This window comes from Epinephelus lanceolatus, chromosome 6 (assembly GCF_041903045.1).
Source record: "Epinephelus lanceolatus isolate andai-2023 chromosome 6, ASM4190304v1, whole genome shotgun sequence".
NCBI classification, from domain to species: domain Eukaryota; kingdom Metazoa; phylum Chordata; class Actinopteri; order Perciformes; family Serranidae; genus Epinephelus; species Epinephelus lanceolatus.
This window is the reverse complement of record NC_135739.1, coordinates 18,849,291-18,868,854: the sequence shown is the minus strand read 5'-3', so window position 1 is coordinate 18,868,854 and position 19,564 is coordinate 18,849,291. Positions and strand designations below refer to the sequence as shown.

The 19,564-nt window shown below is 39.4% G+C and overlaps 1 protein-coding gene across 1 annotated transcript in view; it reads left to right on the top strand.

Annotated features, from left to right (window-relative positions):
* Window positions 1-18,711, top strand: part of LOC117253558 (uncharacterized) — a 30,886-nt gene extending 12,175 nt beyond the window's left edge. Inside the window, exons 6-49 of the mRNA XM_078169116.1 lie at window positions 325-363; window positions 967-1,020; window positions 1,115-1,168; window positions 2,466-2,573; window positions 2,715-2,768; window positions 3,005-3,058; window positions 3,152-3,196; window positions 3,605-3,658; window positions 3,774-3,818; window positions 3,931-3,984; window positions 4,062-4,106; window positions 4,208-4,261; window positions 5,783-5,827; window positions 5,930-5,983; window positions 6,086-6,130; window positions 6,356-6,409; window positions 6,506-6,613; window positions 6,709-6,762; window positions 6,863-6,916; window positions 7,742-7,786; window positions 7,881-7,934; window positions 8,207-8,251; window positions 8,381-8,434; window positions 8,863-8,916; window positions 9,004-9,057; window positions 10,464-10,514; window positions 10,625-10,678; window positions 10,848-10,892; window positions 11,002-11,046; window positions 11,660-11,767; window positions 12,441-12,494; window positions 12,610-12,663; window positions 12,853-12,906; window positions 13,372-13,479; window positions 13,758-13,811; window positions 13,929-14,036; window positions 14,774-14,824; window positions 16,808-16,861; window positions 16,989-17,042; window positions 17,148-17,201; window positions 17,334-17,441; window positions 17,535-17,588; window positions 18,273-18,569; window positions 18,654-18,711. Coding sequence (XP_078025242.1) covers window positions 325-363; window positions 967-1,020; window positions 1,115-1,168; window positions 2,466-2,573; window positions 2,715-2,768; window positions 3,005-3,058; window positions 3,152-3,196; window positions 3,605-3,658; window positions 3,774-3,818; window positions 3,931-3,984; window positions 4,062-4,106; window positions 4,208-4,261; window positions 5,783-5,827; window positions 5,930-5,983; window positions 6,086-6,130; window positions 6,356-6,409; window positions 6,506-6,613; window positions 6,709-6,762; window positions 6,863-6,916; window positions 7,742-7,786; window positions 7,881-7,934; window positions 8,207-8,251; window positions 8,381-8,434; window positions 8,863-8,916; window positions 9,004-9,057; window positions 10,464-10,514; window positions 10,625-10,678; window positions 10,848-10,892; window positions 11,002-11,046; window positions 11,660-11,767; window positions 12,441-12,494; window positions 12,610-12,663; window positions 12,853-12,906; window positions 13,372-13,479; window positions 13,758-13,811; window positions 13,929-14,036; window positions 14,774-14,824; window positions 16,808-16,861; window positions 16,989-17,042; window positions 17,148-17,201; window positions 17,334-17,441; window positions 17,535-17,588; window positions 18,273-18,350 — 2,568 coding nt within the window. The 3' untranslated portion in view covers window positions 18,351-18,569; window positions 18,654-18,711. The remainder of the gene's footprint in view (window positions 1-324; window positions 364-966; window positions 1,021-1,114; window positions 1,169-2,465; window positions 2,574-2,714; window positions 2,769-3,004; window positions 3,059-3,151; window positions 3,197-3,604; window positions 3,659-3,773; window positions 3,819-3,930; window positions 3,985-4,061; window positions 4,107-4,207; window positions 4,262-5,782; window positions 5,828-5,929; window positions 5,984-6,085; window positions 6,131-6,355; window positions 6,410-6,505; window positions 6,614-6,708; window positions 6,763-6,862; window positions 6,917-7,741; window positions 7,787-7,880; window positions 7,935-8,206; window positions 8,252-8,380; window positions 8,435-8,862; window positions 8,917-9,003; window positions 9,058-10,463; window positions 10,515-10,624; window positions 10,679-10,847; window positions 10,893-11,001; window positions 11,047-11,659; window positions 11,768-12,440; window positions 12,495-12,609; window positions 12,664-12,852; window positions 12,907-13,371; window positions 13,480-13,757; window positions 13,812-13,928; window positions 14,037-14,773; window positions 14,825-16,807; window positions 16,862-16,988; window positions 17,043-17,147; window positions 17,202-17,333; window positions 17,442-17,534; window positions 17,589-18,272; window positions 18,570-18,653) is intronic.
* Window positions 18,712-19,564: the final 853 nt, after the last annotated feature.

Genomic DNA, 19,564 nt, shown 5'->3' with positions numbered 1-19,564 from the left:
AGATGTAGCTCTAACGTTTTGATGTGTGACATTTAGTTTACCATCACAAACTTGTCTTCAATTTCTCCCTGCATTCTGTCTCTCCCTCCGTGTAACCAGTGAGCTGTCATTATAAATATTGGCAAGTAGGGCAAGTAAAAAAAAAAAAAAAGGGTCCTTGAAAAGTCATTAAAAAGTTTTGAAATTTTGTCCATGAAAATGTGTGGGGACTGTGGTTACTGCTCTGATTGTTTGTTATATTCAGTGCAGCTTGTTTGAGGACTATTTGTGGTATAAACAGGTTTACATTATAACAGGAATACTTTCTCTGTCATTCTCTTGCAGAAAACCAAGATCTATAAAATGCTGACTTCTTCCTGGCCGGTAGGTTGTTTGTTTACAAAAATTATTGCCCAGAAAATCCATTTTTTCCTTTCACTGATAAAAGTAGAGTTGCAATGGTATGAGATTTTTATGGTACGATAACAGTCTCAGAAAATATTGCAGTTTCATGGTATCATGGTATTTAAGAATTTATTTTATAATCAACCACAATGACCTGTAAAGGGATGAAAATGGAAGGGTTACTCTTGGGTCGACAAATGTTTTATCACTATAATTGAAACTTGATACCATTTTGTTAATGGAAGTTTGTGTAAAAAGTCTCCCTTAGAAAATAACTAAAATAAAGGGGAGATTCTCCATCTAGTTGCTTTTTTTCAGTATCATAGATAAGCAAAATATATACTGTATGATAACTGTCAACTTTTATTGCAGTATACCTTAATCCTTAATACCTTATCACTGCAACCCTAAATACAAGTTAGTCAAAATCCTGCACAGCAGCTCAGAACTCCAACAACATAATGTATCATAACTTTATTTATAGTGTAAATACAGTTTAGTGTAAAAAAAAAAAACAAAACATGTAGGACATGTTGTGACTGAAATATAAGACAATGTGTTTTTGTTTTTTTTAATCTCCAGAAACTTAGGGGGCCTCAGGGGCCTCCTGGACCTCTTGGAGATGACGGACCACTTGTAAGTACACAAAAGTGATTACTCGAGAAGGCAAAATTTAAACAGCTATCTGAAAGATTATAAAATGACTCCTGTGGCAAATTTTGTATTCCAGGGGCCACCTGGAATACCTGGGAAGCAAGGACAAAAAGGAGTTCAAGGGGAAATCGTAGGTATCTCCACTTGATTTGCATCTTATCAGACTCTTTTTGCTAGTTTATGGGCTCACTCCATCATACACTACATTGATAAGGCTTATTTAGACTTCTCTAAGTGTCAGACATTAAGAGAGGTAATGCTACAGTACATTACTTAGTCTCAGCTCTTCTTGCCATAAAAACTCTACACTGAACTCATTGCCTGATATATGTAGAACAGTATGGAGCAATATGTACAGGTTGTGACAATGTAATATGAAACTACAAAAGGCCAAAGCTTCTCAATGAACTGTATTTGTACTGTTCTGCTGATTAAGCAAACAATTACCAGAGGTTGGTTGCTGCAGTGTTGCTAGGCAGTTGCTAGGGTGTTAGGTGTGGTTGCTTAGCATTTCAAGAGAGTTAATAGGATGTATGGACGGAATCATTGCTGTAAGGACAACAATCACAGCTGGCAATTGATTTCAGTTGGGGAGATAAGCGAATTTGCTAAACTTGTTTTTTTCTGTTTTCATTTTCGGCCCTAACTACAACATTTAAAGAAATATCATGGTTAATAATTACAGTTTTCCGACCTGCCTGACATTTCTGCTGTGCTTATTTTATGTATTGTGTTGCCTTGCTGGTGTCTTTGATAAACCAAATCTACCAACTAGGGAGCTAAGCAATGTATTGCTATGGACAGAGGCAGCAGCAAAATGTATGTTAGCCACCCTAAAAAGACCCACCTTAAAATAATCTATTAGTTTAAGTGCACACTATATGTGGAATTTTTTCACAGCTTTATATACAAACTGATCGAGGCGGCAGTAGACCAGCACCTCCCATGTTAGCAGAATCTGGTGGCTGTGAGATAATGGCTTCAACTCCCCATTGGAAATCGATGCCGAAGTAAAGCGGTGGAAAATACTCTAAATATGGTGTACACCTAAACTGATATTGTTTTTTTTTTTAGATAGGCCTTTTTTTAGGTGGCTATAAACCAACGAATTGAGGTAGCATTTGCCCCTTGATTTCATGTCTGTAAAGCGTGTTCTACCTCTATAAAGTTATTGTAAACAAACATTTTAATTCGGTCTATGAAGGTGGTTGTTATGGTGGATTGAGTAACTGCATTTGTGACTTACTGTGAGGTCGTTCCTCAGGTATTGAGGTGTGTTGCCATATCATAATGAAGTGGTTGCTCAGGATAGTTGCTGGAATACCTGGATGTATTAGCTGGTAATTGTAGGAATTCTGGGTGAGAAGTTTTTCCTCAGTAAAAGTTGTCATGAGACCAGGGCAACTGCATCTTGTGTTGTACCTCAGGGCAAACCTGGACCACAGGGTCTGCCAGGCCCCCAAGGCCGACCTGGGAGAGATGGGACCCCAGGAAAGGACAGTGATCCAGGCCCTCCAGGCTTACCTGGAGAACAGGTAAAACCACTGACAGATATATAAAATATATGTGTATTTTAGTAGTTGTAATGCTGTCAAACAGGCCTTTAATACCTTGTTATATGTAGTTTTCATCCATACGTGTAAGGGCAGTCGCATTCTTTGTGCTTGTCGCTATAGGGTCCCCAAGGCTACAAAGGAGAGAAGGGCAGCAAAGGGGAGCTGGGTGAGTGGGTAAGAGTGGCCTGGACTTTTAATGTTATGGGGACTGAAATTATGGATACATGCGTATCTATGTATCTACCTTGCCTACCTCTCATACTATTTTAGTTAGTTACTTGTCAGATTGTTAACAGCGGGTATTTCAGGAGTGTTGGTATTTTTGTTCTTTAGTAAATTTGTCACTATGTTGCTGGACTGGAGCATTTTATTTAAATTTGTTTGTCAAACCACTTTCTCTCTGTCTTTAGGGTTATGATGGTGAGGCTGGACCGCAGGGAGACAGAGGACAAAAAGGAGATAAGGTCAGATTCATCATTCACTACATACACACATCTCTGTCAGTAGTAGAGGGCTGCTATATGTGTTTCTGATTTTCCTGTCTTTGCTGTAACCAGGGAAATAAAGGAGTCAGAGGCGTTGTTGGTGTCCCTGGCTATATAGTAAGTATGGATGACTTTATGATTCAAATTGAAACTTAAATTTATATAGCACCTTTGGCACGTCATGCCACAATGACACATTCACACACCCATTCGTACACTGGTAGTACCGTCCAAGGTGCTGCCTGCTCATCAGATAAATGCACCCACTCACAATCACACACTGATAACACAGCAAGATAATGAACCTTGCAGTTATCAGTAGCAGTTTGGGGTTCATTATCTTGCCCAGGGGCACTACGATATGGAGGACTGTGCCTCAGCCGCTGACAAACCCCTCGTGGCATCATCATCATAAAATCACTGTAAAGTGCAAATTCAAATACACATTTTTTTTACTGTGCTAAAAACAATTACTTTTTGTTGTGAGTTTCTGCACTTGACATCTGAACTGTTGCATTTTTACAGGGACTACCTGGAGCCAGGGGTCCTTCTGGTTTTCCTGGACCATCAGGACCTCTGGTCAGTGTCAATTATCCATATCTATATAAATAACAATCATCTTTATTATCAGTCAGTATTTGGGGCTTTTAATTACGCTGATATTCTTGTTTGATACATTGCTGATCATTCTCAGGGAGAGACTGGAGCTCAAGGCTTCAGTGGACCACCAGGCCCACCCGTAAGTTTTCTAACGCTGTCTTCATAAAATGGATAAAATGATGATGTTGGATTAAATACTGAAATAATATTGAATTAAGAAGTGCAAGTATTAAAGTGTGTCCTCTGCTCAGGGCAAAATGGGCCCCAGCGGAGTAAAAGGTGTCTCAGGAGTTAAAGGACCTCCAGTAAGTAAACAACTAGCTGATCAAGTTGTAATCCACATTGACAAAGATATTTATGAAACAATATTTTATGTTATCAGGGTCATCAAGGTGCACATGGTGCCAGAGGAGTGATTGGACCACAGGTGACAAGACATTTACAGACTTTCTCACAGAGACCAAGTAATGGTGACCTTTACTTACCTTAATAAAAGTCTAAACTGTACATATACATGTGTTTCTTAAGGGAGAGCCTGGTCCTGATGGAGTGGCTGGGTTTCCTGGTGTCCGTGGACCTCAGGTACAACAAAACCTTTTGAAGTGTTTAGTCCCATAGTGCCACAGAATCAGAACAGAACCAGTTGCTGTGTCTCAAATCCAATACTTATGTTAGTGCACTTAAATGTAGTACACTGCATACACTATGTATCCCCTTGCGTAGTGTGCGCATTTTGACAGGGTAGTGTTGTCTAAGCTTAAACATGGCTGTTGCGCACTAAACGGAAATGAAGTTTGCAAGATTTGGCAGCGTTTCATCTCCTGCTTATTGAATTGCAACCAGGCAGAGTGTCATCAGCAACATTTGTCACCCGCCAAAATATATGCTTGTTTTATCTGCTTGTTTGCTTTCTTTATTTTTTTTCTGTATTTATTTATTGATATATTAAAAATAAAAATAAACATGATTCCATGGCACATTTCTATGTCTATGAATATCCATGGCTGATACTGACTGATCTACCAAGTTAATGATAGCTGCCTCATTTTGTAAATATTTACAAGTCAAGCATCTGACCACAAGTACAACAATAAAGTGTTCTACAGTAAAGACAACAATTTAACATGCATGAACAGCAAATGTTATTTCGGCCCAAAGATTGTGTAGCTTTAGCCACAACACTGTCAAGCATAAACTAGAGATGGACTCACAAAGCAGACTCTCAGATGCAGATAAAAGTTCAGGGTCTTTAATCCGGCTCAGGTCAGTACAAGGGTGATCAGTACCACAGGCAAAGGTATCCAAATCAACAGGCAAAAGGGTGGTAAAAGGCAAACTCAGTCAAAAACACACTCACAAGAAACACTACCTTTGAGTGAGTGTTCCAGCATTCTCGTAAAGACAATCTGGCAACAGAGGAGGGGAAGACAGGGACTTAAATACTCTAAGACAAGGGAGACAATGAGACGCAGATAAAACACATAAGGGCAGGGCATGTCGTCACAAATATGAGACAAAATTTTGTCCTTTTCAAGGAAAATAATAATAATAAGAAGAGGAAATTTACTTAATTGGCACACTTCAAAACAGATGTTACAAAGTGCTTCACAAGACAATAAAACCAGGTAAATGAAGCAAAAACAAGGTGATAAAGGCAAATACATATACATAAATATGAACATGCATTCACACAAATGGGCACATATATAAATATACCTGTACACAAGCTCTGTGCACAAGCTTCACGTGAATCTATATATATATATATACATACATATACAGACAAATAACATTGCAAGCTCATAAAATGCCATCCTAAAAAATGTGTTTTTAAATGTTTTTTCAAAGTGGATACAGAAATTGATGATTGTATATCAACAGGAAGTGCATTCCAGATGAAGATTATTATTTGACTTTTCCTTAGTTGTGACCAATAATGTGCTTTAGTTTGATGCAAATGTTTGTTTGACCAAGTTGGTTGGAAAATTAGTGGCTGTCTCTTTGTGAAAAGCTCTCCACATAGAGGACTCATACATAACAATTTTATCACATGAAGACAAAAAATTATGAATAAAGAAAACATCTTGGGGTTTTTTTTCACAGGGAAGGCCAGGACCAGATGGACCTCCAGGTCCTAAAGGAGACCCTGTGAGTACACTTTATGTAAAAACAACCAGGAACAGTTAAGCAGTAGGTTGCAGCCATCATTTTAAGGTCACTTTGTCATCTGTGGTCTATGTGTTTCACCAGGGAGATCGAGGAGATGAAGGGGACATAGGGGAACCTGGACCACCTGGACTAAATGTACCTCCTCTGCACACGCAATATTAATAACTAGAAAAGATATGAACTCAGATGTGCTGTTGTGAGTTTGTCATGTTGGAGCTTTTTTCCATCTCATTTCAGGGAGCCAATGGGAATCCAGGAAAGCCTGGACCCTCAGGTGATCCAGTAAGATTACTTAAAGCAATTTCAGTATTGACTGCAGCTAAAGTGTTTATGTCAATTATAATATATGGCAATATTTAATGATTTTAACCACATCAAGCTGCTATACTGTTACTCTAAGTACTGAGCTAAATGTGTAGATGTTTTTTGTCTGCGTGTGTTTGTTTGTGTGTGTGTGTGTGTGTGTGTGTGTGTGTGTGTGTGTGTGTGTGCACTTTCCTTTTCCAGGGGTCTAAAGCCAAGCGAGGTGAGAGGGGGGATTCTGGGTTTAAAGGAGACCTGGTGAGTTTGATCTTTCCTGTCAATCTGTTCAGTTGATTGTTGATCAGTTTATTGACCCGATCACTCAGCTCAACGTCCTGTTGTGTTCGTTCACAGGGACTTCCAGGGCCTCCAGGTAAACAAGGGTTAAAGGGGCATCGAGGCCCTTTGGGACTTGAGGGACTTGGAGGACCAACAGGGCCACCAGGACCTCCTGGACCCAGTGTGAGTGAAATAAGTGTGATGAATAAAGACATTTCACTAACAATATAGCAACTGTAATAATCAAGTTTTTTTTATACCTGTCATCATTGTCGTAGGGTTTTGATGGTATCATGGGGGAGCAAGGGAAGCAGGGAAAAGATGGACCGAAGGTCGGTTTTGAGAAAGTTGAACGAATCATGTTTGTAAAATTGTGCATTTGTGTGAATGAATTAGAGCATATACATGTTTGTTTCTTTATTGTTTTTGTAGGGAGATCGAGGACCAAATGGTATTCAAGGAGTTCCTGGCCCTCGGGGCGGCAAGGTAGGACAAATTGATGCTGGGTACTTTAGTACATGTGGGGTTAGTGTAAAATTGATAAAATATCAATATCACTCACTTTAATATTTGTGCAGAATATATATAGAATACTAGTTTCACATTAACTGGTCACTGATGTTGATGAGAAAGAGGGAATTTTTGTAAAATATGTCAGATAGCGGCAACTTGGCAGAAATAACCCATAATAAATGTGGTCATATTCCATATATACACAACAGTTTGTAGTAATGTAGTCCAATACTGATACAAATATACACTCAAGTCACCAGAGGTGTCACTAGAGCCATCTTGCTGCAATACGCCAATCCGCGACTTAAAACAAATGTGGGCCTGGGGTGTAAAGTAGTGGCAGCAATGGCCCCTTCCCTACTTCCAAACCCCCGCCCCCAAACACACACATACACACACACACACACACACACACACACAAACACCCACTTTTGACCCCCTTGCTTAGACCACACCCATATTTTAAGTCAGTCTTCATTTACACACCTTCAGCTACACACCTGTAAAGTTTCATGACTCTATTTTGCATGGTTGTGATGTTATCATGTTAATAAAATCTGTCCACAGACAGACATATAAACATCTGGCAAAATAAACAAAACCACCTCTGTAGTAGTTTCTGCCAAAATAGGTTTCAGAGGACATAATGACGCACACAGACTCACAAGCTGAAAACACTACGAGCTGTTGCTACGTTGTGGCAGCTGGTGATGAATGTAGTATCCTGTTTCACTTGATGAAGTAATGCTAGTGTGGATATTACATTGTAATCAATTCTGATCATTTTTCGTATCAAAGGGTCGAGAGGGTCGAGCTGGATTTTCTGGGTTGCCAGGTCCAATTGTGAGTATGAGTGACTGGAGATTTAAATTTATTCTAGATGTTGATCATTGTGCTAAATCCACACTAATTATGTAATTGTGTTAACCATTTGCAGGGAGAGATGGGAAAATCTGGAGAGAGAGGACGTGAAGGAGAGCCTGGTATTAAGGTTCCTATGTGGCTACGTTTCTTATCCTGTCCTTATGTGACTGTGACGGTGTCCAGTTCAAACATTTAATCTCTATTATATCCCTATCTTTACAATTGAATTTGTAGATTGACTTCATGTTGATTTATGTAGCCCAGACAAACTAATTTCAACCATTCGTTTTCCATTTATGTGTCTGTTTGATAGTCTTTTTTAAACTGTGTCCCTCAAGTTGCTGCTATTGTAGATGTTAATGAGACCATGTGTTTCATATGTGTAAACCTTTTGTGTAGGGAATGCCTGGAGTCATTGGAGTGACGGGACCTAAAGGCCTGAAGGTGAAGGAGACTGTCAAGTAAAATTATTGAAATTTTGAGGCTGTAATTTTAAGTGTTGGTCAATGAATAATGTGTCATATATTTCACCCGAAAGGAAAAAAACCTTCTTAAAGATGTGTCCTATCTTAGGGACTTCAAGGTTATTTAGGAAACAGGGGACAGGATGGACTTCTTGGAGCCCGGGTAAGACCGACCAGCAATATGTCAACATTTGTATTTCTGACTTTGTCCAATTGCTTGTCACCTCATAGAGTTCATAAACTCCATGGTTATGTAAATGTAGCTATGGCCTCCATATGAGAAAGGGCTCTCTATCATGTTGTGTACGCTGGACTGGGTTTTACAAATTCATAATTAGAGTGTGTGATGCTTTCATCATGGTTTTTGTATTTATGGAGATATACAGCATGAACTTAATAAAAACTGTTGATGAGTTTACCATAATCATGAAGCTCAATCAGCCAGCCACAGTATAGGTATTTCCTTTAAGTTTAAATTTTTGTTCTCCTTTTAAAGCTAGGGGTCCATATTTGTCATAAATTACCCTTTAGCTGGACTATTCAAGGGATGACCATGATAGGAACAGTGATAAGATATGATCTTTCTACCAGGGACCCATTGGTGCAAATGGAATGAATGGGGACACTGGACCTCCAGGACCAAAAGTGAGTTTGATGAAAAACACTGATTAGTAGATTTGCTCGTCTCACAGCGTCACAAATAACTGATACACTACTAAATATCTTCCACAGGGGTTGCCTGGTAAAACAGGAGCTCCTGGCCTCCAAGGACCTGTAGGGAAGAGTGTGAGTGTTAATCACCTTTGTTTCTTGGAGTGAAATGTGATTTTGTTTTAACCCTAATGAAACAAGATCACATTTCTGTTGTTGTTAATAAAGGTGCTAACTAGAACCATATGGGGTTCTTTGATTTGTCCCTAGAGAATACCCCTTTTAGCTCCCAGTAGAACCTTTAAAAAAGGTTTAATAAAGTAACTTTTAACACCCAAACTTTCAAGTGGTTAAAGAACTTTTTCTTCTAAAAAGGGGTTTCTCAATGGAACCCTTAAAGCCATGTTTCCACCAAAAACATCCGCCATAGTACTTTTAGTACTGTACGCAACCCAACCCTGATTTATGTAAAACTTGCCTCAGTATGAACAGAGGTTACATAACCTTCAAAACCAGCCAAAACTTACCCCTTAGCAAGAGTGACGGTTCTCCATAGAGTCTGCCAGGAATGAGTCCTAAAACCCAGAAATTAGCCTTTTACCACTCATGTATCCCTCGTCAGTGGGTGTTTTGAATGGATTTTTGGTAAGATGCCTGAAATAAGGTCTGTCGTTTTGTTCTATGACATCAAATGAATCAGTATATACTCCACTCATGAACTTTGAAGCTTAAAAAAACGGTTGTTAACAAGTGGCTAAATGAGACTATTGAACATCATCATGCCTAGCCACGCCGAACACGGCTTTACAGTCTTGTTATGATGCCGATGTCAGGTCATGTGACCGTAGCATAGTTCGCTTATAGCCTAATGTTAGCTTTTTACGTCTGGCAATTGCATTAAGGCTTCAATAATCATGAAAATGCTGTTCATTTGTGAAGATTATCTTGCTAAACAAAACATGCAAGTATCCTAAACGTTCGTTTGTCAGAGAGCTTATTTACAGCAATAATCCAAAATCCAGTGGAAATATCCCACAGGCTTTTTGATGGGGGAACCAGTGCAATGCTAACTTCCGCGTTGGCCTACAGAAAAACATTGTCCTGGGAGCACTCTATTAACCAATCAATGGACTGCTTTGTCTCTAGCTCAACCTTTTAGTGTTGGATCAGTGTGTTAGGTACCCCAACAGTGGGATCATGACAAATGGGGATGGTAAACAAAACTACAGTTCAGTTGGTACCATCCACAAATTTTCACCACAGAAATGCAAAAATAGCTGTTCTAATGTGTACCAAACCAAACGGAACAGGACTACTTGGTGGAAAGAAGGCTTTAGTCTTACTAACAATTGTTGAAGAACTCTTTCTTAAAAACAGGGATCTACAGAAGCAAATGGTTCTAGGTAGAGTCTTAAACCCTCAAGAAGAACTCTTTTGGAAACCTTATTTCTAAGAGTGTAGGTTACTCAGCATCTCAGATTATGTGTGGTGCTGACTGAATATGATGATTTATGTAGTTGTGCATTTGTATCAATCAACAGGGAGAAGGGAGCAGAGGGATGAAGGGGACACCAGGAAAACCAGGAGAGAGAGTGAGTTAGAAAATAACCATCTTTAGTTTTAGGAAGTTACATTGCAGACTCTTGGAATAACTGAATGTAGGCATGATGATGTCATGATGGATGCTGTTGGTTTCCTTTAGGGGGTTAAAGGTAAAGAGGGCCCAGTAGGGCTTCCAGGAAGTGAAGGCTTAAAGGTATTCTTCAATTCCAAGTTTGTCAATGCTTGCATTTTTATCAAAATATGTCAACATTATAAACTGGATCATTTTGTCACGTTGGACAAATTTGTTCACTTGGTTACTCCATCATGGTTTACATCTTGAAATGTAATGTGGTGTTCACCTTGTTATATTTGTCATGAAGGGTAAGAGAGGTGAGGAGGGACCAAGGGGGAAACAAGGCCGCCCAGTAAGTGATTGTTTTCCTGTTATTAGTTTCACTGCTGTAGTTTATATAGCATCCTTGCTGCTTTATGTCCTCATATGAATGTTATTAAGTGATTGTTTTCTGTGCTCAGGGTGAGATGGGCATGCCTGGACCACAGGGATACAGAGGATCTCCTGTAAGATGTTTTCATTCATTCGATCCCTCCAGTCCTTTACTTCCTCATTCATTAAGTCAGCTTCTGATTATTATTAAAATATTGTCCTTACAAGTCCTCTAATGAAAAACAGTGTTTGATTTTTTTGATACAAAACTAAGCAAATCTGACGGATTTGTGGACAGGAGGCGAATATTCACCAATGTCAATTTCATGTGTCACTGCGCCCTTAGTCTTGAGCATATGCCTGCATCATACTTACTGTTCATAGCATTTACTGAATGTATTTAATTGATCATTGACTGACCTCTTTGGCCTTCTTCTAATAGCTTTTTTACAACTACAGCTACACTTCTTAACTCTTCTTTGCAGATGACACTCATCTGTATGTCAGTCCCACTTGGTACGAAGAACTCTTGAAGCAACAATAAGCGTAGCTTACAAGATTGTTTTTCCCTCTTTTGTGTTGAGGTTTTTCATTGTCCTCCCAGAAAGCTTGGGTTTAGTTGGGAAACATAGCTTATCTGCCGACTGAGATGTTTTGAATGACATACAAACAAAACCTGAAATTTGTCTTGATATACAAAAGATATTTACATATCTTGTTTTACTGAGTACATGTTTTTTCCTCCAGGGTATCCAGGGTAACATTGGACCATGGGGTGAGGTTGGGCCCCGTGGCCTTCCAGGTAACCAGGGGCCACAAGGTCCAGTTGGCCCACTTGGAGTTCCAGGTTACCCAGTAAGTTTATTTTCAAGCTTTTGTTGTCAGTGTGCTTTGCACTGATCCAGGCTTAATATTCTTAATCACACTTTTGTTTGACAAGTCAAAATGTTAGGCATGGAAAAAGATCAAACACTGAACAAGTGTGAATGAGTTTCTTTCTTTCCAGTTTGGCATGGGGCAAGAGTTTGGGTTAGTCATCAGATCAGGTTGCTCTGTTGTCAAAGTGATGATCCAGGATGTCGTAGATTACTGTGGTAATTTGAGCTCCTCAGTGTCATCCTGATTGCATTAAGATTTTCTAGGAAACTTAATCATGCTACAACACAAGATTCAAGATTCATTTTCATGGTCTGCGCCATTCATCCTCTTTGAAATAGGGGAACTTGTTAGGAGCCTCATCAGAATCACCCAGACATCATGGAATTAGGCTCAGGAGGTACAGTGAGTTGTCCTTTAATCCCAAGGTTGGAGGCTTGGCTTGGCTCTGCCTGTTTAAGTGTCCTAGAGCAAGACACTTGACCCGAAGTTACCCCTGATTATTTGTAAATATACTCAAATGCAAACATATTTTAAGATGCACAAAACTTAGTTCTCCAAGCACCAAGCTCAGCAAGATGAGTTTGTCTTCCTTCAGCACTCGTTGGAAGGCTTTTTTGTGTGACTGTTGCTTTGCTCTTTTTACATCTAGGGTAAAGATGGACCTCAAGGACCACCCGGATCAGCTGGTGTCAAAGGAGATAAGGTAAAGCTTCTTTTACTGCATACAGAGTAGTGAAGTGATGGAGTGGTCTGTGAAACCACTTCAGAAACAATCAGCTTGTTGATCCGTCACTCAGTTGTTTCTGTCATCTTCTCAGGGATCCAGAGGAACTGTTGGGCAGGAGGGAGTTGCTGGTCTCGATGGTGAGGAGGTAGATTGATTAGACTGTGTTTGTCACAGATTTGATTTATATCTTTTCTCACTGAACTGAATGCGAAGGCACTAAAAGGTCTGATTTTCTAAAAACACAGGATAAGAGGCCAATGCAGTCTGTAGGCTTGATTGAGCTTTATGATAAGCTTCATCATGTGTACGTGTGACCCAGTGCTTTTGTGTTTAGGGTGCACCTGGACTGAAGGGACCTGAGGGGCCAACTGGACAGAAAGGCATTTTTGTGAGTAAATGTCAGTTTGTAAGTGCATCGTTTTATTTTCAAAACGGTGGATAAACTAAACAATTTTACCCAGTTTCCATGACTTTATTTAAGTAGATTAAGCAATACAGCCATACATCATTAAACACCCACTTCCCAGGCATTTTTAGATAAGCAAACTACTAGCACTTGCTAACTCCACTCCACAAATTGTGGTACTAGATGTCAAATTAGTAATGCAGGAAAGGTATTTCATGTAACGTTAGACGTTTTGGGATTTTTATGAGCATATTTTATACAATATCCAAAACAATGTACATTTTAAAATATCTAACACATTCTGTTAATTCCAAACCATTTCCAGGCCTGGAAAAGAGTTTGTCTAAAGTTTTCAGGAATTTCATGACCCCGCAGAACCCTGTATGTAGATGAAACATAGATGCATCAATGAAACTTGGGAAACCATTTGTTTTATGTACATTTCAGGGTGAAAAGGGAAGCACTGGGCCTCCTGGACAGAAAGGGCCAAAAGGAGCTGAGGGCAACAGAGGCAACAAAGGGCCACAGGGTGCAAAGGGCCCACCGGGGAAACAGGTGGGAGGACAGTTTATTAGAATATTGTATAACCCCTGTTACTTTTGTATAGTGACGCAGGACAGTGCCATCTGCATTCTTGACTGTTTCTGCTCTGAAAATATACCAGAATAATCCTCAGAATCTAAAAGTCAGGTAGCCTTGCAGCCGCTGATGTCTAAAATATTGATACAGACTTCTGAGACCCACTGTGGTGCACCGAATATATTTGAAGTTTGAATTAAAAAGGAAAATGTGCCCCCTCTGCCCAGTCTTCACCATCATACCCTCATTTGCAGGGATACAGGGGTTCACCAGGAGACAGAGGAAAACAAGGAGTTACAGGGCTCAAGGTCAGTCGTATTCATCAGTCAGAAGCAATGATGGTCAAAGTTTGCAAAGTGCATGCAGAAAGTTTTGTCAAGAGTCTGAAATGTATGATGATGATGATGATGATGATGTTTTCACAGGGTGAGCCAGGCACCAAAGGTCCATCAGGCATGTCTGGACCTTTCGGACCAGGGGGCAACACTGGGGCAGCAGGGGCGAAAGGCCAGAAGGGGCTGCGGGGACACATTGTTAGTAACACATAAAGATTCTTTGATCGTCAGTGATGTCTGAAATGCTGTATGGTGATGACTAATAACAGTCATGATGAGCTTCATTCATTCATTCATTCATTCATCTTCTAACCGCTTCATCCTCTTGAGGGTCGCGGGGGGGCTGGAGCCTATCCCAGCTGACATTGGGTGAGAGGCAGGGTACACCCTGGACAGGTCGCCAGACTATCGCAGGGCTGACACATAGAGACAAACAACCATTCACGCTCACACCTATGGACAATTTAGAGTTATCAATTAACCTAGTCCCCAATCTGCATGTCTTTGGACTGTGGGAGGAAACCTACGGACAATTTAGAGTTATCAATTAACCTAGTCCCCAATCTGCATGTCTTTGGACTGTGGGAGGAAGCTGGAGTGCCCGGAGAGAACCCACGCTGACATGGGGAGAACATGCAAACTCCGCACAGAAGGGCTCCCACGCCCGGGATCAAACCGGCAACCCTCTTGCTGTGAGGCGAGAGTGCTAACCACCACACCACCGTGCCACCCATGATGAGCTTCATGTTAGATATATATGTATCATATGCTTGAAGCCATGTTGCCTTTTTGTGTCAAGTTTCATGTGGTTACTAACACATATATTTGTATTCCATATATAGTTGGGATTTTTATAAGAGATGCTGTATGTACTTTTGTTTCAATAAGACACAGCTAGAAGTAAACACTGTGAATTGTATGCCTTCCCTTTCCAGGGCCCTCCTGGCAGAATAGGTCCACCTGGACAAATTGGACCATCGACACCAGTATGTGTTACTAAGCTTATCTTCACTTCACTTCACTTCACTTTATTAATTTGTGCCTTGGATGGCGATTTGGTTTGCAGCAGACAGATTCAACACATACATTCAGTAGTCACATTTAGACATAAAACCTACAATGCGTGAGCAGTGAATTACATCAAATGCACCAAGTGCACTGTTTACAGTGCAAAAAAAGAATATGTATTATTGTTGCATTAGCATATTTATCACATAATATTCAAGAGAAATTCCACACTTTCTTCCACTCATTTTATTGCATTATAAAACATTAACGTTGACTTCTGTGCACTGAACATTTCCACCTAGTTATGTCCAGGCAACTCTGATCTGGAATGTAATATATGTAACACTGTACTAAAAGTTTCAACCACTAGATGGCAACAAAAGCAGTTTATCAGCATGTGTTTCATTTCACCTCAATGAAAAATCAATGTTAGTGTACATTAAGATTTGTATATACTGTGCATAAAACTGCTTTTCATTAATTGGTTGCCATGAAAAACATGACTTAACCTAAAATAATACTGTACCCACAGCATTACCGGTTGTATATAAATTACTCACATAGTGTTATGTTAGATTTGTGAAGAAAACTGCATCTCTTCCATGCCTACACAGTGAATGAAGAATCTTAAAAAAGGCAAACATTTTTAATCAAGTGAAGTCAATAGAGATTATGTTTAGCAACAGCAAAACTATGAGACTTTGATTACACTGCAGGAGTTGTGTGAGACTTTGTATAAGGATGTTGTGATACAGTTTTGCTGTTGTTAGACCTGGTCGTTGTTAACTTTAATACATGAAGAATGTTTGCCTTTTGTTGGATTCTCTGTTCACTCTGGAGGCTACAAGAAAAATGTTTTCTTCATGAATTCAAGGTAACATAATAATGAACTGCTACGTAATTGATACACAAATAGTCATTTTGCATGTGAGGTATTCTCTTTAAAGCTACAGTTGGTAACTTTCATAAAAAAAAAACAACTTTTTTTATAATTGATAACACTGTCACTAAATTCACGCAGCACTAAATGAGACAGATAATCTGTGAAAAAAACCCCGATCATGCTTCTCTGCCCATTATTTTGCCTTGTAGCATTTCTGATGGCCTTACTGCATGTGAACAAAAACAACCAATCAGAGATGAGAAATCTCAAACAAAGTTGTCAGTTATGTCAAACACTGCTTGAGAATTGCGATCAAACTGTTAAACTAGGCAGCACTGATCAAATACGAATCAAGATTCTGTTAATGCATTGTGCCTTTCTCGCTTCGACTGTTTTCACTAACAAATTTTAGTGTACTGTTTCACTGTAAAATGAGAAAGTTTGTGACTTAGCCCACTTTCTCATTTTACAGCTAAACAGTACACTGAAATATGTTTCTGAAAACATTCTAGGTGAGACAAAGGCAACCGTCAGACAGTGCATCAGAGAGAGTGGAGAGTTACGGCACTCAAGGTTTACGGCACCAGGCATACCAACACAACCGACCACTTTATCCTGTTAAAACAATACTCACAACTTGGATTTATTTTTATTAAAAAAAACCCCTTTTGATTCTTTTGATCTGAGGACTTTTATGGACTAAATAAATATGAATAACTTACAGGGTAATCGAGGAATGAACACATTATTTGAGGTAACCAACAACCCTGTTTTATACATCTGAAGAACTTCTACTAAAAAATGAGCAGCTTGGCAACCAGACCAGGCATCTAATTAAGACAGGTGTTTATTTGTCAAAATGTGTCGCCACACGGGGCTAGTAAAAGGGACTGGGCATTTAATAGAAGTTTTACAGTGTTTGTCTCATGTACTTCTCTCAGAATAAAGTGACGGTTTCAGTAAATATGACACAAATTTATTTTCATAAAAGTTACCAGATGTATCTTTATCTTTAAGCCCTGATCTTGTTTTATTCCTTATTTCTCATTTTTAATTTCTCTTTATTAATTTCTTTCAGGGTTTGCCAGGCAAGAGAGGTGCTGAGGGAAAAACTGGAAAGCCTGGACCAAAGGTGTAATGTACCATTCATTCATTCTGACACAGTGAAATGCTTCAATGCTGAAATTGTAATCTGTCGAACTGAAGGGGTTCACTTAGTTCATTTAATATCATCTTTGTTGTGTGTTTGTGTAATTCAGGGCAGTCATGGTGAGGCTGGCAAGCCCGGTCTTCAAGGCATCAAAGGACCCATGGTGGGACGTCATTATGTGTTGCATAACTAGTCTGGAGAAGAATATGTAGAGATGCGTATAAAAATGTTACCACAATGACGCAGTGTCTCCTTCATTAATCCCCAGGGCATTAGAGGTCAAAGTGGTGCAAGAGGAGAACCTGGGAATAGAGGCGCAACGGTAAAATAACATGTTTGAACTCATTCAGTGTTTCTAAATGTTCTGGTATTTTATCAGTTCCAATAGTCTATGTCTTCAGTAAACAAAGATCATGTTATGATATCATTTAAGTGTGTGACTGTATTTTTTTAGGGGACAGTGGGGAAGCTCGGGTTCATCGGCACTTTGGGTGCTAAAGGTCGACCTGGGCCTGCTGGTCCTCCCGGTCTTCCAGGCACTAAAGGAATTCGGGGGGCAAAGGTAAGAGGAAGGCACTGCTCAGCTCAGATGAATATCTACAACAGAATAAAAATGAAACAAAGTTGTCATCATGGAAATAATGTCTTTATAAAGGGAAAAAGAGCCCAGCGTGGAAGGAAAGGAAACAAAGGAGCTCCTGGAAAAACTGTGAGTTGTGTCTAATCTAAAAATAGATTTTCAAATAAAATCAGATATGATTGTTCTGGTCCAGATACCCCAAGACAAATGTTTGTTGTATGAGTTAATATCTACAAACAAGGCAGATACCTCTGTACTAGCATATCTGGATAGATCTAAAATCCACCAAACAATTTCTGAGCAATGCACTGTATGCCACTTAAAGACATACTATGCAGGTTTTCCTAAAAACCAACACAAAGACTCATACTGAAGTAACACTAATCCCTCTCTATCCTAACTTGTGACCTACTTACAGTGTATGGCAGTGTATTTTTCTGCCCTCTGCCGAGATTTTTATTATTTCCCTCTTATTTTCTGTGTTCAGGACGTTTATGGGTCAAGCTTTATAACAAGGTTTTGACCAGGTGCCAGACTGTAAGCAGCAGGCATTCAAGAGAGACAGTGCAGAAAAAACACAAATATGGTGAGGCGTAACACCAAACAAGAGTGAATCTGGGGTTAGTTTGTACTTTCAATTTTTACAGGCGAGCTATGTACAAACAGTAACTGACAGTCCCGCGTAGTATACCTTTTACTACAAAGAATGCAACAATGACTGAATTCTGATTATTCATGATGATTTTGCACAATTAAAGTTTATCCTGGGCCTCACAGTCTTAGTCTGTTGAAGTAATGAAGTGTGTTCTGTAGGGAGCTGAAGGCCCACTGGGTCGACCAGGACCTGCTGGAAGACCTGGAAAACCCGCAAGTATCCCTTTTGACAAATAAAATACACACATGTATCACCCAATCCATCACTGCTACCTGAAATCAACCAAAAGTTTGAACATACACTGTTATGACATAGTTGTATTCCCGCTCACAACAAGGTTAAAGTGAGGACATCTGTTGAAGATTGTTTTTTTGTTTCTTGTCTTGTGATCTTGCTCTCAGGGCCTCAGCGGTTTGGACGGGTTACTAGGGGTTGTGGGTAATGAAGGAGATCCGGTAAGTAAAAATGTACCATACTGCAGTTTAGTCTGTTGTTCAGCCTTTTTACTAAATCAAGTCCTTCCCTTATTTATCCCAAAGGGTGATATTGGTTTCAGAGGAGCTCCTGGAAAACCTGGCAGGGCTGGCAAAATGGTAAGCTCCAAAACAGATGGAGATAATGTGCAACCCTGCACCGTAAAATGGGATTTTTCCTTATTTTTCCCTTATTCATAAATATCTGTGCCAGTTTAGCCTACAGATGCATTTTGTGGTATTAAATACATTTAAAACATGTGTTGTAGGGAAAACATGGACCTCCTGGGATCAGTGGAAACATTGGAGCACCAGGGTTCAAGGTACAATATCATGCCATTTATTTAAATTTAAGATAATCATGTTATTCATTGTGCCAAGAAAAACAGTATTTGAAGGAATATTTCACCTCCCTAAATGATCATTTGTATATCAGTTACTCAACCTGTGTTTTGTCAAATTTGTGAAGAAAACAGTTTGGGGTTTTTTTTGCATTCCTCCATGGTGAATGAAGAAACCAAAAAACAGAGAAAAATCTTCATGAATCAAAGTCATATGGAGCCACGTTTAACAGCAGGACTATGTCAAAGCATCTGTTTAGAAACTTTTACACAACTCTTCCAAATCTCATTTATCCAGTTTTACCTCCCAAACATGCATATTCACTAAAAGAATTACTATTTAAAACATGTTTGTATAAGCAGTCGTAGGCAAGTACGAGTAGTAACTCTGCGCTATTTATGCTGTTTAGCGAAAATGTAAGTGCGTGAAAGTACTGAGTATATGATTTGGATTATATTTCACAAACTGTGTGAGAGTTTATCAATGGATATTTTCATATAGTTTTGTTAAGCACAGCCCCCTCTTACTCCAGTTCATCAAGAATTTTCTCTGTTTTTGGTGTTCTTAATTCTACGTGGAGTCATGTGAGAATTCATCGTAACACAGGGTGAATAACTGCCATACAAATGATAATT